Genomic DNA, 14,347 nt, shown 5'->3' on the forward strand with positions numbered 1-14,347 from the left:
TATATATATATATATATATATATATATATATATATATATACACATACATCTATAAAATCTCTAATTTATCCTGGATCTATATCTTGTTTGTTCATGGTTAGCATATTGTCTTCCCCATTTGACCATGATCTTCTACAGAGAAAGGACTATCTGTGTCCTCAGCATTTAGCATAGTGCCTGGCACAGCAGATGCTTGATAAATGCTTCTTGACTTATAGACAAAGCCTTGAACTTGGGGTTAAGAAATATAGAGATTTAAAAGGACTTGATACTAGTGTATAAAGAAATCAGGTGATCTGTAATTTACTTATCAAATACCAAAGCATCATTTAATAAAAATTTTGATGAGAGGTACTCTTCTCCCTCCCCCACCCCCCCATTAAGAGGTAGTAGGTATTTAAATGTTTATTTTTGGATCTTTGTATACAAAGACAAAATTGAAACAGTTCCTGTCTTGAGACAGGGTGGAGGAGAGATCAAAACAATAGGTACATAGAGATAATTTGAAAGGGGAAAGAATGTTAACAACTGGAGGAATTTGGCTTTCTTTTGGAGGTGGCATCTGAGCTGAACCTTCAAGGAAGCTAACTAAGTGTTCCAAGAGACTAATGAGGCAAGTCTTTTTTTGAATAGTAAATGAAGGTACAAAAAAAAAAAAGAAAATGAAGATACCCAGACTATTTTTCTTTTTAGCTCAAGTAACAAGATTTGGAAAATATGTACATGATGATTGTGGAGGAACATTAATCTTAGTGACAAGAAAGTCTCACATTGAAAATCATTCTGGTGTGTATTAAGATTAATGTTGATTTTTTTGTCTTATTTTGGTTATTAGATCAATAAATCAGAGAAGCCTGAAAGCTGCGACAATGTCAAAGTTGTTGTTCGATGTCGACCCTTCAATGAAAGAGAAAAAGCAATGTGCTACAAATTATCTGTTACTGTGGATGAGATGAGAGGAACTATTACAGTGCATAAAACTGATTCTTCAAATGAACCTCCAAAGACATTTACATTTGACACGGTTTTTGGACCAGATAGTAAACAACTTGATGTTTATAACTTAACAGCAAGACCCATTATTGATTCTGTTCTAGAAGGCTACAATGGTAAATAAGCTCATTTTACTTTTGAATTAGGAGGATTATGAATTTTTAAAACATGGAAACTTCCAAACCTATTTGAGCATTATAAAAGAATTTTTTGCTTATCGAGTTTAGTTATTAAACTAGCATATTATTATTCAACAAATATTAAGTTGTTGCTTTTGTATATACTAATCCCATAAATATGTCAATGGTTTAATAAATAATGGAAAATCATCTTTTTAAAAATTTTTATTTAGTATTTTATTTTTCCCCAGTTACTTGTAAAAACAATTTTTAACATTTATTTTTAAAACTTTGAGTTCCAAATTCTCTCCTCCCTCCCTGCTCCAATTGAGAAGACAAGTAATTCAATAGAGGTTATACATGTATAGTCATGTAAAACATATCCATAATAGTCATAATGTGAAAGAAAACATAGACAAAAATACTGGAGAAAAATATAGAAAGTTAAAAAAAAAGTATCCTTCAATCTGTGTTCAGACACCATCGGTTCTTTCTCTGGGAATCGATAGCATTTTTCATAAGTCCTTCAGAATTGTCTTGGATTGTATTGTGAGAATAGCTAAGTCATTCACAGCTGATCATCTTACAGTATTGCTGTTATTTGTAGATAGTACATTTCATTTTGCATCAGCCCATGCAAGTCTTTCCAGGTCTTTCTGAGAGCATCTTCCTTATCATTTTTTTATAGTACAACAGTATTCCATCATAATCACATACCATAGCTTGCTCATCCATTCCCCAATTGATGGGCATCCCCTCAATTTCTAATTCTTTTCCCCAAGAAGAGAACTACTATAAATACATTTGTACATATAGGTCCTGGAAAATCTTGTTGATAAGGGATATAAACTTGTGCCCCTCTCAGTTTGTATTTTGTTTTATGATGTTAGTCACATATGGATTATCCATATTGTGGATCACACATAACAATTATATAATCCTCAACTGGCTTTCCTCTGTTAGACAGCAAACCTCTTGCATGACTCCATTTCTTTAGCTGGTGTATGTTCAAGAATGGTAATCTTGAAATGTAGTAATAGTTGTCTTATCTGTAAAGAAAATGCTAAGATTCTGTGTTTAGCCTAAGCAAAACACTTAGATACATCTTTTATGAGAAAATTGTGATCTATTCTAGACCTAAATATTAGTGATTTTTGTATTATCACTGGCCATGCTGACTTGAAGTATTACAATAATTTCCTACCAATATTTCATCTCCTGTCCTACTTTGCACATGTAGTGCTTAGTATTTGTTGGTGATACTATAACAGAACAAGTTGAATTTATTTTAATTTGAACTTATTTCCTTAAGACAGTCAAAAAGATGTCTCTGGAAAAATTATAAAAAAAACATTGCTGTCATACTACTAAGATATGAACAACACTTGAAAAGTATTTTAGTTTTTTTCCCCTCCACTATGGGTTTGCCACCAGAACACAGATGTTATGAAAATTTTGATAAAGCTAACAAAATTGGACAAGGTAAAGACATTAACTTAAATCATCATTGGACAAATGACTGGCAAATTCATGACAATTGACCACTTCATCTATACATGTGATAGGATTGATAAGAGAGCTAATGAGAAAGAGGCTGCTGAGGTAAGAAAGGACTTCTTCAAATATATGTTGTCTTGGACAAACTGAAGACTGAACCTGAGAGTGGTATCAACGTTGATATCTCCCTATGGAAATCTGAGACCAGCAAGTTTTACATGACTGTCATTGATGCCCCTGAACCCAGAGACTTTGTCAGGAACACAATTACAAGCACATCTCTGGCTGATTGTGCTGTCCTGATTATTTTTGCTGGCATGGGTGAATTTGAAGTTGGTATCTCAAAGAATGGTAAGAACTTTGAGCATGCCCTTCTGGTCTGTGCATTAGGTGTGAAACATCTCAATGCTGATGTTAAAATGGATCCCACAAAGCCTCCTGATGGCCAGAAGAGAGACAAGGAAATTGACAAATAAATACTTTCAGTAAAAAAAAACAATCAACTACACCCCAGACACAGGTTTTTGTGCTAGTTTCAAGTTGCAGTGGTGTCAGTGACATCCTGGAATCAAACCCTAATATATCTTGGTTGAGGGAATGGAATGTCTGTTGTAAGGATGGCAATGCTAATGGAACTACTGTGCTTGAAGCTTTGGATTGTGTCCTGCTGTTGGTTTGTCCAACTGACAAGTCTCTATGGTCTACATTCCAAGATGTCTACAAGATTGGTGGACTTGGTACCATACCATACACATACCATGGTTGTTGGTATGTAAAGATTGGTGTTGTAAAGCCAAGCATGGTGGTGATTTTCGCTTCAGTCAGTGTTACAATTAAAGACTTTTGAACTGCATCATGAACCTTTGAATGAGGCCCTGCCTGTGAATGACATTGGTTTCATCATCAGGAATGTGTCTGTTAAAGATATCCTCTGTGATAATGTAGTTAGTGATAGCAAGAATGACCCTCCAACAGAAGCAGCAGGCTTCATTACAGAGCGAAGTTCCCATATATAAGCCATCTGGCCAAATTAGTGTTGGTTATGCACTTGTTCTAGATGCTCATGCTGCTCTCATTGTTGGTAGATTTGCTTAGCCAAAGGAGAATATTGTTGTTCTGTCAGGGAACTGGAAAATGGCCCTAAATTCTTGATATCTGGTGATGCTTGCATCATTAATGTTACAGGCAAGCTCATGTGTGTTAGGAGTTTCTCTGATTATCCTCATAGTCATTTTGCTGTTCATGATATGAGATAGACTGTTGCAGTTGATTTCATCAAGACAGTTGACAAGAAGGCCACTGGACCTGGCAGGGTCACAAATTCTGCCTGAATGTTCAGGAGACTAAATATTTATTTGTTTGTTGTCTTCCCCATTAAGGTCAGTGACTCTCTTTTGCCTCTTGATGTCTCCAGTGTTTAGCACAGTACCTGGCACAAAGTAGGCACTTAATAAATATTGATTGATTGAACACCTGCCACCCTAGTCTTCTTAATCAGTGATCAAAGGACTGACAACTATTTTGTCTAAACCGACAATTGATTTCAGAACTGTTCGTCTCAACTGGCCAAAAAAGACTGGTTAATGATTAATATGCATTGTAAAAGGTTCAGGAGGAAAAGACTGTTTTTGTGAACCATTTGTTTCCTTGAAGTTTTAAGTTACTAGTTATTAGAACAGTGATTTTTAAATAGAAACAATTTGACCAAAAATCTATCACAGAATGTCTCCATCTTTAAAACAAAGTTTAATGCAAAATAGTATTTTACTTTTCCCACACAAATGACATGTTGCCAGCTCCATGAAGCCTTCCTTGATTTCCCTATCCTCTCAGTCCTAACATAGCACTCGGTATTGTACCTTCTTAATGTGTAATGTTATGTTTTATTTTATAGTTATCTTTTTGCTTAATCCTTCTGTCAGTCAGTAAGTCCCTTGAGAATAGGGATTGTTTCATTCTTTGTATTTGTTTCCCCTACCTAGCATAGTGCTTGGCACACAGGGCCTCAGTTTACAAATGCTTATTAATTGTGTGAGACATTATGCTAGATTGTAAGATTTTGGAGTGCAGGAAACTTAATCTAACTTAACTAATGTTTGTATTTCCTTCAGTTCCTAATTTATTGTCCTGTACACATTAGATGCTTAATAAAATATTAGTTGAATTTAACTTTTGAATATCTTTGGAGTAAATATTTTCTTTCTATTTCAGGTACTATATTTGCATATGGACAGACTGGAACTGGAAAAACATTTACCATGGAAGGTGTACGAGCTGTACCTGAACTTAGGGGAATTATCCCAAATTCATTTGCTCATATATTTGGTCATATTGCAAAAGCAGAGGGGGATACAAGGTAAAAACAAAGAAGACAATTTTTCCATTTCCTTGCTTATTTTCAAGTAAAATAATTTTTTTTTTAATGTAAGTAAGGTTGTCATTCATATATGTCATTGTACTTTGCAATAACCTGATTATTTCTCCAAGTATTTGACCTTCAATTCAGCCATCATATGTTAAGTCCCTGCTAAAAGTGCCAGACATTTGGACTGGGGTTTTAAAGATAAAAAGAAATATGCTTGTTCTCAAGGAGCTTACATTTTATTGTATGAATACAATATACTACGTATGTACAGAAAGGTAAAAGCAAAATGAAGCATTTCATTGCAGTTAGTTTGAAAAGATGATGTGGAGCTAGGAATAGGGAGTAGACCTTCTATTTCACTAATATAGTGAATTCCTAATTGATGAGGAAACTCCTACCATTGTAGCTTATTTAGAGTCTTAGAGAGTTGCCTAGAGCACTGTGCTGTGCATAGCTAACTCAGAACCCATGCTTTGAAACTCAGGTACCTTAAGAGGAAGGACTGTTTCAGATATTGGGCATAGCCTGTGAAAAAGTGTGGAAGTCGGGGTGGCTAGGTGGTGCAGTGAATAGAGCATTGGCCCTGGAGTCAGGAGGACCTGAGTTCAAATACAGTTTCAGACACTTAACACTAGCTATGTGACCTTGGGAAAGTCACTTAACCCCAATTGCCCTAACTTCCCCCCTCCAGAAAACAAAAAAAAGTGTGCAAGTAGGAGATAGACCATCATATATGGGAGTATGAAGGGGATTAATGTGAAGTCAGTCTGGAAAGATAGGTTGGAGCCAGACTGTGAAGAAACTTCAAGCTGCAATTTGTATTTTATCCTAGAGCAATAGGAAACCACTGAAGCTTCTTGAGCAGGAGGTTTTGTAGACTTGTGCTTTAGGAATATCAATTTGGCAAATCTGTGGAGGATCCTTTGGAGGTTGGAGATCCTAGAGGCATTTATATCATTTAGGAGGCAATTGCAATAAATCAAGTGAGAAGCTAAGAGGGCTTGAACTAGGGGGGAGGGGTGCTGTGTATAGAGAGAAGGAAATGGATGTGAGAGACTCTGTGTTGATGGATTAAGAAAACTGAAGATAGATACAGGAGTTGCCTGCATAGAAATGATAATTTGAACTCATGGGAGCTAATATCCTCACCAATAAAGAGAAAAGAAAAGAGGGCCCAGGATAGAACCTTTAGTTAGGCAGTGGAATAGGGATGATGATGATGATGATGATGATAATAATAATGATTAACCTTTATATAACACTTTAAAGTTTGCAAATCATTTTGCAAATATAATCTCATTTTATTCTCACAACAACACTGGGAGGTAGGTAAGCCATTTTACTGATTAGGAAAGTAAGACAGAGGTTAAGTGACTTGCCCAGGGTCATTTAACTGATAAGTATCTGAGGTGAGTTTTGAACTCAGCTTGATTCCAGCAAAGGAGGCAGAGAAGAAGCCAAAAGACGGAGGAGAGAACCAAATAAGTAGTGTCATGAAAAAACAGAGAGGAAAGGGTCACCGTGGTCAAATGCTGTAGATCAAGAAGAATGAAGGCTGAGAAAATATTATTGGATTTGACAATTAAGAGCTCATTGGTAACTTTGGAGAGAATAAATTCAGTGAAGTATTTTGTTCAGAAGCTAGTTTGCAAGGAGTTGAGGGAGAGGAGAGGAAGTAGAGGCAACGAATGTAGACAACTTTTATAGTTTTTATGGAGATGTAGAATGGTGGCTTGTAGGGAGTAGGAGAATTTTGAGGGTTTTTTAAGGATAAGATGTTGTTAGGCATCTTGGAAGGAGCTGGTAGGGAGGGAATGAAGATGAGACAGAGAGAGAGAGACAGACAAAGACAGAGAGAGAGAGAGAGACAGACAGACAGACAGAGAGAGAGAGACAGAAGAGGTAATTGCAGAGGTAGTCTGCTGGAGGAGATGGGAAAGTATGAGACCAAGGATGTAAAGAAGGGTTGACTTTCAACCAGAGAAGCCTCTACTTCTTCATCAGATACTGGAGCAAAAGAGTAAGAAAATGGGGGAGGAATGTTGACAAAGAGTTTTGAGATATAGAGTAAGAGGAAAAGAAGTAGTAGCTCATGGCAGATGGCCTCAGTTTTCCCAGTAAAGTATGATAAGAGGTCTTCTGAGAGGGAGAAGGTATGCAGGAGGTTGGAAGAAAAAAGGGAAGTTTTAGAACAGCTTCTAGGGAATGTGAAAGAGTTCTATAAGGAAAAGTAAAAGGATTGCTTTGCAAATAAATATAAGATTTTGCAAATAAACTTTCACATAAACATTAGATAACATTTTAATAGATTCAGCATGATTGTATGACTTATTCTAGTACTCTTCAGCTTCATTTGAGCAAAGGCAGCAAAATGGTGAGGATAATTTGAATTTGGTTTTAGCAAGAGGGACAGAGGACAATGTAAATTTGAACTGGTTAACTATAAAGTCAAGAGAGGAAAGAGGGGAGAGCAAAATCAGAGCAGAGGTTATGGCTTTCAGGAGCAGTGAGGATTGGAGGAACTGGATGTCATGGTGATGATGAAGAATAGCTTTAGGAGAAATGAGACTTTCATATTTCTTAGTTGTGGAAGTGGAACACTTGTGGGTAATGCTGGGATTGTCCATCTCTGACCGAGGTGGAGTGAAATTGAAGGTCATGGAAGTTGAGGAGGTTGAAGAACTGGGAGGCCAGAATGTTTGTGAGAACATCAAGTTACATATTGAAGCTCCCTAGTATAAGATTGGAACCGGTGGACAGACTGTCTACTACACATCAACCTCTTCAAGAAAGGAGGGAGAATGACCTGGGGATTGGCAAATAACTGCCTCTGGTGTCTGGATAGGATGACAAATGTGGATAGAGCAAACCTCAAAGGGGTAGAGGCTACCCAGTAATGTTACTGAGTAACAAAGATTGTGCTTGCTTTTTCTTGTCTGATGTGTTGAGTGTTGTTGGTATGAGAGAAAATATATCCTTGAGTATGGCTACAGATGCAGGGTCTTCTGAGGGAGCCAGGTGTCTGTGAGTGCCAGAAAATGAAAGGAGTATAAGAGGAAAAGGTCTAAAAAGAAGGGAAGTTTGTTCGTTAATGATAGAATACTAACCCTATTTTTTCTTCTTTTTCTTCCAAGATGCTTAATTATTTCCTTTATCAGATAAAATCATATGGAGATGGATGCCAGGAGGGGGAGGGTTAGCTAGGACAGGTGCAGGCTAGTGAGCATAATGGAAGGAGCAGAACTGAAAGAGATTTGGAAGGGAAGGGCTGAGATGGATGGGAGTAGAGAATGGAAAGTGATAACAGGGGAGAGGGGTGGCTTTTTGCTCAGGCAATTATAGATTCTGCATCACATGATTAGGAGAGAAAGAAGTTAAGAATGAAAACTATGGGATGGGGACTGGAGCTCTCATCTTCAAAGAGTATCATACCTATATCTAGCCCTAGTCTCTCTCCTAAACTCTAATACCACGTCATCTGGGGCCATCTCCAGTCGTTCTAATCTATATCTTGCCAGTGGATCTAGACGACTCTGGAGAACAAAGTGAGGCTGATGACTTTGTACAGAGCTCTTTCACTTAAATACAGTTCACTTGCAAACCTTATGGCATCGTCTTCCTGATGTCGTAGTCCTCTTCGAGAACAAAGGACTAACAACAACAATAATCTCGTATCATAAATTGTCAGTTGAATATTTTTAATCCCACTAGTATTTTATGTTATTTTTTTATGTTGTGTTTTTATTTATTCTGTTAAATATTTCCCAATTAGATTAATGTTTTTTCTCAATTACATGTAAGCAAAAATTTTTAACCTTTTTTTTTTTAACTTTTGAGATCCACATTCTCTTTCCCTTCCTGCATTTTCTCTCCCTCAGCCCCTGTGATAGGGCAAGCAATTTGATATACATTATAAATATGTAGTCATGCCAACATTTCCTTATTAGCCAGGTTGCAAAAGAAAATTGCAGACTGAAAAAACAAGAGTTATAAAGAAAGTAAAAGAAGTATGCTTCATTCTGCATTCAGACTCCATCAGTTCTCTCTCTGGTTCTGGATAGCATTTTTCATCATAAATTGTTTGGAATTGTTTTGGGTAATTATAATGCTGAGAATAGCTAAGTCATTTCCAGATGATCATCATGTATTATTTCTCTTACTCTATGTAATGTTCTCTTGCTTCTGCTTGTTTCACTTTGCATCAGTTCATATAAGTCTTTCCAGGTTTTTCTGAGAGCATCCTGCTCATCATTTCTTACAGCACAATAGTATTCCATCACAATCATATACAACTACTTGTTCAGCCATTCTCCGATTCATGGACATTCCTTCAATTTCAAATTCTTTGCCACCACAAAAAGAGCTGCCATAAATATTTTTGTATATATAGGTCCTTTTCCTTTTTCTTTGATCTTTTTGGAGTATGAACCTAGTAGTGGTATTGTTGGGTCAAAGGGTCTGCACAGTTTTATAGCCCCTTAGGCATAGTTCCAAATTGTTCTCTAGAATTGTTGGATCATTTCACAACTCCAACAACAGTGCATTAATGATGCCTCTATTTAGTGGCAGCTAGGTGTCGTAGTGAATGGAGCACTGGGCATGACTTCAGATCTTGATTCAGACACTTGTTAGCTATGTAACTCTTAGCAGGTTACTTAACCTCTGTGTGCCTCAGTTCCTTCAGTTGTAAAACATGAATCACAGTAGTTCTTGCTTTGCCAAAGTTATTTAAATAAGAAATTTGTTAAGTATTCAGCACAGAGTGGATCCTTAAAAAATGCTTGTTTCCCTGAGACACTGATACACTGTTGGTGGAGTTGTGAACTGATCCAACCATTCTGATAGTGTTGATAATGCTTATTGATGGTTTTAGATAGATACCACTTATCATTTTAAGGAAAGCTCCATCTATTTCTATGCTTTTTAGTGCTTTAATAGGAATGAGTGTTGAATTTGTCAAAACCTTTTTCTGCATCTATCGATAGTCATATGATTTTTGTTGGTTTTGTTATTGATCTGGTCAATTACGCTTATAGTTTTCTTAATATTGAACCAGGCTTGCATTCCTGGAATAAATCCCATCTGGTCACAGTGTGTGATCTTTGTGATAGATTGCTCTAATCTCTTTGCTAGTATTTTATTTAAAAATTTTGCATCACTATTCATTAGGGAAATTGGTCTTATAATTTTCTTTCTCTGTTTTTGCTATTTCTGGCTTAGGTATCAGAACCATATTTATATTGTAAAAGGAATTTGGTAGGATTACTTTGCCTAGTTTTCCAAATAGTTTATATAGTATTAGAATTAATTGTTCTTTAAATGTTTGGTAGAATTCACTTGTGAATCCATCTGGTCCTGGAGATTTTTTCTTAGGAGCTTATTTATGGCTTGTGGAACTTCTTTTTCTAAGATAGGGTTATTTAAGTATTTTATTTCCTCTTGTTAATCTGGGCAATTTATATTTTTGTAAATATTCATCCATTTCACTTAGATTGTCGAATTTGTTGGCATACAATTGAGCAAAATAGCTCCTAATTATTGCTTTTTCACTTTTTATACTGGTAATTTGGTTTTCTTTCTTTTTTTAATCTACTTAATCAGTAGTTATCTGTTTTATTAGTTTTTCTATAAAACCAGCTCCTAGTTTTGTTTGTTAATTCAATGGTTTTCCTACTTTCATTTTATTTATCTTCTTTGATTTTCAGGATTTCCAATTTGGTGTTTAATTGGGGATCTTTAATTTTTATTTTTCTAGTATTTTTAGTTGTATGCCCAATTTATTTGTCTACTCTTTTTCTATTTTATTTATATAAGAGTTTAGAGATAGAGATTTTCCCCTTAGTACTATTTTGACTGCATCCCATAAATTTTGGGATGTTTTTTCATTATTGTCATTCTCTTTAATGAAATTGATTGTTTCTGTGGTTTATTCTTTGACTCCATTCATTCTTTAGGATTAGATTACTTAGTTTCCAATTAATTTTTCATCCATATTTCCTCAGCCCTTCATTGAACATAATTTTTTATTGCATTATAGTCTGAAAAGGATGCATTTAATTTTTCTGTATTTGGTTGTGAGGTTTTTATGCTCTACTACATGGTCAGTTTTGTGAAGGTGCCTTGTACAGTTGAGGAAACGCTTTACTCCCTTCTTTTCCCATTCATTTGGCTCCAGGTCTGTCATATATAACTTTTCTAAAATCCCATTCATCTCCTTAACTTCTTATTAATTTTATGGTTAGATTTATCCAGTTCTGCAAAAGGAAGGTTGAAGGCCCCCACTAGTATAATTTTACTGTCTATTTCCTCCAATGACTCATTTAACTTTTCCTTTAAGAATTTGGATACTATACCATTTGGTACATATATATTTAGTATTGATATTATTTCATTGTCTATGGTACCTTTTAGCAAAATGTAGTTTCTTGCTTATCTCTTTTAGTTAGATCTATTTTTACTTTTGCTTTATCTGAGGTTATGATTGCTACTTCTTTTTTTTTTTAACCTCAGTTGAAGCATAATAGATTCTGTTCCAGGCCCTTATTTTTTTCTGTGTGTCTCTGTTTCAAGTGTTTCTTATTGTGATAGTAATGGAATATAAAGATTCCCCTGTATTGGCTTGGTTTTCAAATTGATTGTGTTAAAACCCAGAGCTTGTTAATCCCACCTGTGGGATGGACTTGTTGATGTGAAAAGAGAGTCCTGAACTGGGAGGAGCTGGTGACATAGATTTGGAGAGAGACAAGGGAGAGGCAGAAGAACTTTTTGGAAGCAGCACCTTGTGGAGGCAGAGAGAGAGAGACCTAGAGAATTGCTGGGGGCCACTTTGAATTGCCCTGGACTTTTGAGACCTGCCCCCTGAGCTGCCAAGGACTGAGGAGACATAGCTGTTTTGCTGGTACTTTGTCTGTCTGTTTTGATGTTGTTTTGCCAGATTTGTCCACTGGTGAAAGACAGTCCTTTTGTTGAAGAAGTCCTGGAACCTGGCTTTTGGTTAAGAAGCCCTGATACTGTCCTGCAGACAGAGAGTGAATACTGTCCACTGGTGAAGGACAGTGCTGTTGTTGCAGGGGTCTGGGAACCTTTCTGTTGGTTCAGAAGCCCTGAAGAAGGATTTTCTTGTTGTATGTTTACAGAAATCCTGGGAGACGGTTTTGCTAATGTTTTCAGGGGTTCTAGGACTGTTCTACAGACAGAGGATGAATTAATGAAGAGACTGGCAATGTATCTTGTGGCCTTGCTAAGCCTTGTCTCCCCAGGAACTAAGATTGCTGAGAACTTGCCTCCTGTCAAGATGAAGAAAAGACCTCCATTTGGGTATTAAATGCTGTGCTTAAACTTGATGTAACTCTGGGGTAGATTCAGTTGTGATCCAGGGGTGGGGAACTTTTGACCTTTTTGTGCTCTGTGATTGAACAAATGAAGGTACTTTACTTATGTTTGGAAACTAATCTCCATTTGAGAAGAGGGGCTTTGTGGTGGACTAAATGAAGGTACAGCCTAGGGGTGGAGTAGTATTTCGAACTGGGACTTTGTAATTGATTGAATGAATGGAAGGTCCTGGGGTGGGGTAGTACTTGGAGATTATTTAATCACACTTAGTAAATGCTGTATTTTGAATGATGTCATGTTTTGACCTTCTCTGTTCTTGGTTTGTCACTGAATAAAATGGAGAGCACCTATGCTGGTATTTTGAACCTTGGGAAGTTGCCTTTCCTTGGCATTACATTACACTTATAAACAACATATTGTTTTAGTCCATTCTGCTGTCTGCTTCCCATTTCATGGGTGAGTTTATCACATTCACAGTTGTTATTTTTAACTGTGTGTTTCCTTACATCCTATTTTTTCTCCCTATTTCTCTCTTGATCTCTTCTGACCACTACCTCTTCCAATCTGCCTTCTCTATTATCAGCCCCACTCCTCTTCTCTTATCCCTTTCCCTCCTACTTTTCCTGTAGGGTAAGATAGGTTTCTATACCCTACTGGGTGTGTATGTTATTTAAACCAGTTCCAAGGAGAGTAAGGTTCAAGTGTTGCCTGCCAGTTCCACCCCTCCCTCCTTTGCCCCTCCACTGTAAAAGTTCTTCCTTTTACACTTATTTTATGTGAAATAATTTCCCCTTTTCTTCTCACTTTCCCCTTCTCCCAAGGCATCCCTCTTTCTAATCCCTTAATTTTATTTTTAAAAATATCATCTTATACCTGTGCCCTGGGTCTAAGTAAGGGCTTTATCATTAAGGCAGCTAGAAGGAGTATACATAGTGATCAGCGGATTCTTTTCCATTTCTAATTTGCTCTCTGGTTCTAGGATATCAGAGCAGTTTTCTTTGATAATTTTTTAAGGTTATACATGTGTAGTCGTGCAAAATATATCCATAATAGTCATGTTATGAAAGAAAACATAGACAAAAAACACTCAAGGAAAAGGAGGAAAGTAAAAAAAAAGTATGCTTTTATCTGTATTCAGTCATTATCAATTCTTTCTCTGTGAATGGATAGCATTTTTCATCATAAGTCCTTCAGAATTGAATTGGATTGTTATATTCCTGAGAATAGCTAAGTCATGCACAGCTAATCAATCTTATAATACTGCTGTTATTTTGTACACAATACATTTCACTTTGCATTAGCCCATACAAGTCTTTACAGGTTTTTCTGAGAGCATTCTACTCATCATTTCCTATATTGCAAAAGTATTCCATCATAATCATGTACCACAACTTGTTCAGCCATTCCTCATTTGATGGGCATTCCCTCAATTTCCAGTTCTTTGCCACCAGAAAAGAGCTGCTATAAATATTTTTGTACATTAAAGTTCTATTACTTTTTTGTTTTTTATCTCTTTTGGGATACAGACCTAGTAGTGGCAATAATTTCATGAAAGATGGTATCTAGTAGGCTCTTTTTTTGCTCATGATCTTCAAGTAGTCTAGTAATTCTTATATTATCTTTACTGAATATGTTTTCAGGTCAGTTGTTTTTCTTTTTTTTTAAAAATTTATTTATTAATTTGTTTGTTTCCTTTTAGTTTACAGGATTCAATTCCACAATTCCTTGAATTTCACATTTTGTCCTCCCCCCTCCCTTCCTCCCCCCCATGGCGGCTTATAGTCAAGTATAGGATCTGTAAATACTTTCACATTATACATTGGTCAGGTTATAAGGACGGATTGTACCAGCTGGAATGAAAAATGGTAAAGAGGACATAGAACCAAATAAGAGAATGAAAAAGATCAGGTATTTTGCTTCCACCTGGATATAAACTTAGTTCTTTCTAGTTCTTTCTCTGGATGCACATTTTTCTCTCCATCATGCGTCTTTTGGGATTGACTTATATCGCTGCATTGCTGAGAAGAGTCCAGTCTATCAA

General features: G+C 36.3%; 1 protein-coding gene across 3 annotated transcripts in view; it reads left to right on the forward strand.

Annotated features, from left to right (window-relative positions):
• KIF3A (kinesin family member 3A) overlaps positions 1–14,347 on the forward strand; it is a 75,681-nt gene that overhangs the window by 3,068 nt on the left and 58,266 nt on the right. For all 3 annotated transcript variants that reach the window (XM_069103857.1, XM_069103858.1, XM_069103856.1), the window contains exons 2-3: positions 836–1,109; positions 4,821–4,965. In XM_069103857.1, coding sequence (XP_068959958.1) covers positions 836–1,109; positions 4,821–4,965 — 419 coding nt within the window. The remainder of the gene's footprint in view (positions 1–835; positions 1,110–4,820; positions 4,966–14,347) is intronic.

Source organism: Petaurus breviceps, unplaced genomic scaffold (assembly GCF_028583685.1).
Source record: "Petaurus breviceps papuanus isolate PSGF00001 unplaced genomic scaffold, PetGlider_PUasm1.0 64, whole genome shotgun sequence".
Classification (NCBI taxonomy): domain Eukaryota; kingdom Metazoa; phylum Chordata; class Mammalia; order Diprotodontia; family Petauridae; genus Petaurus; species Petaurus breviceps.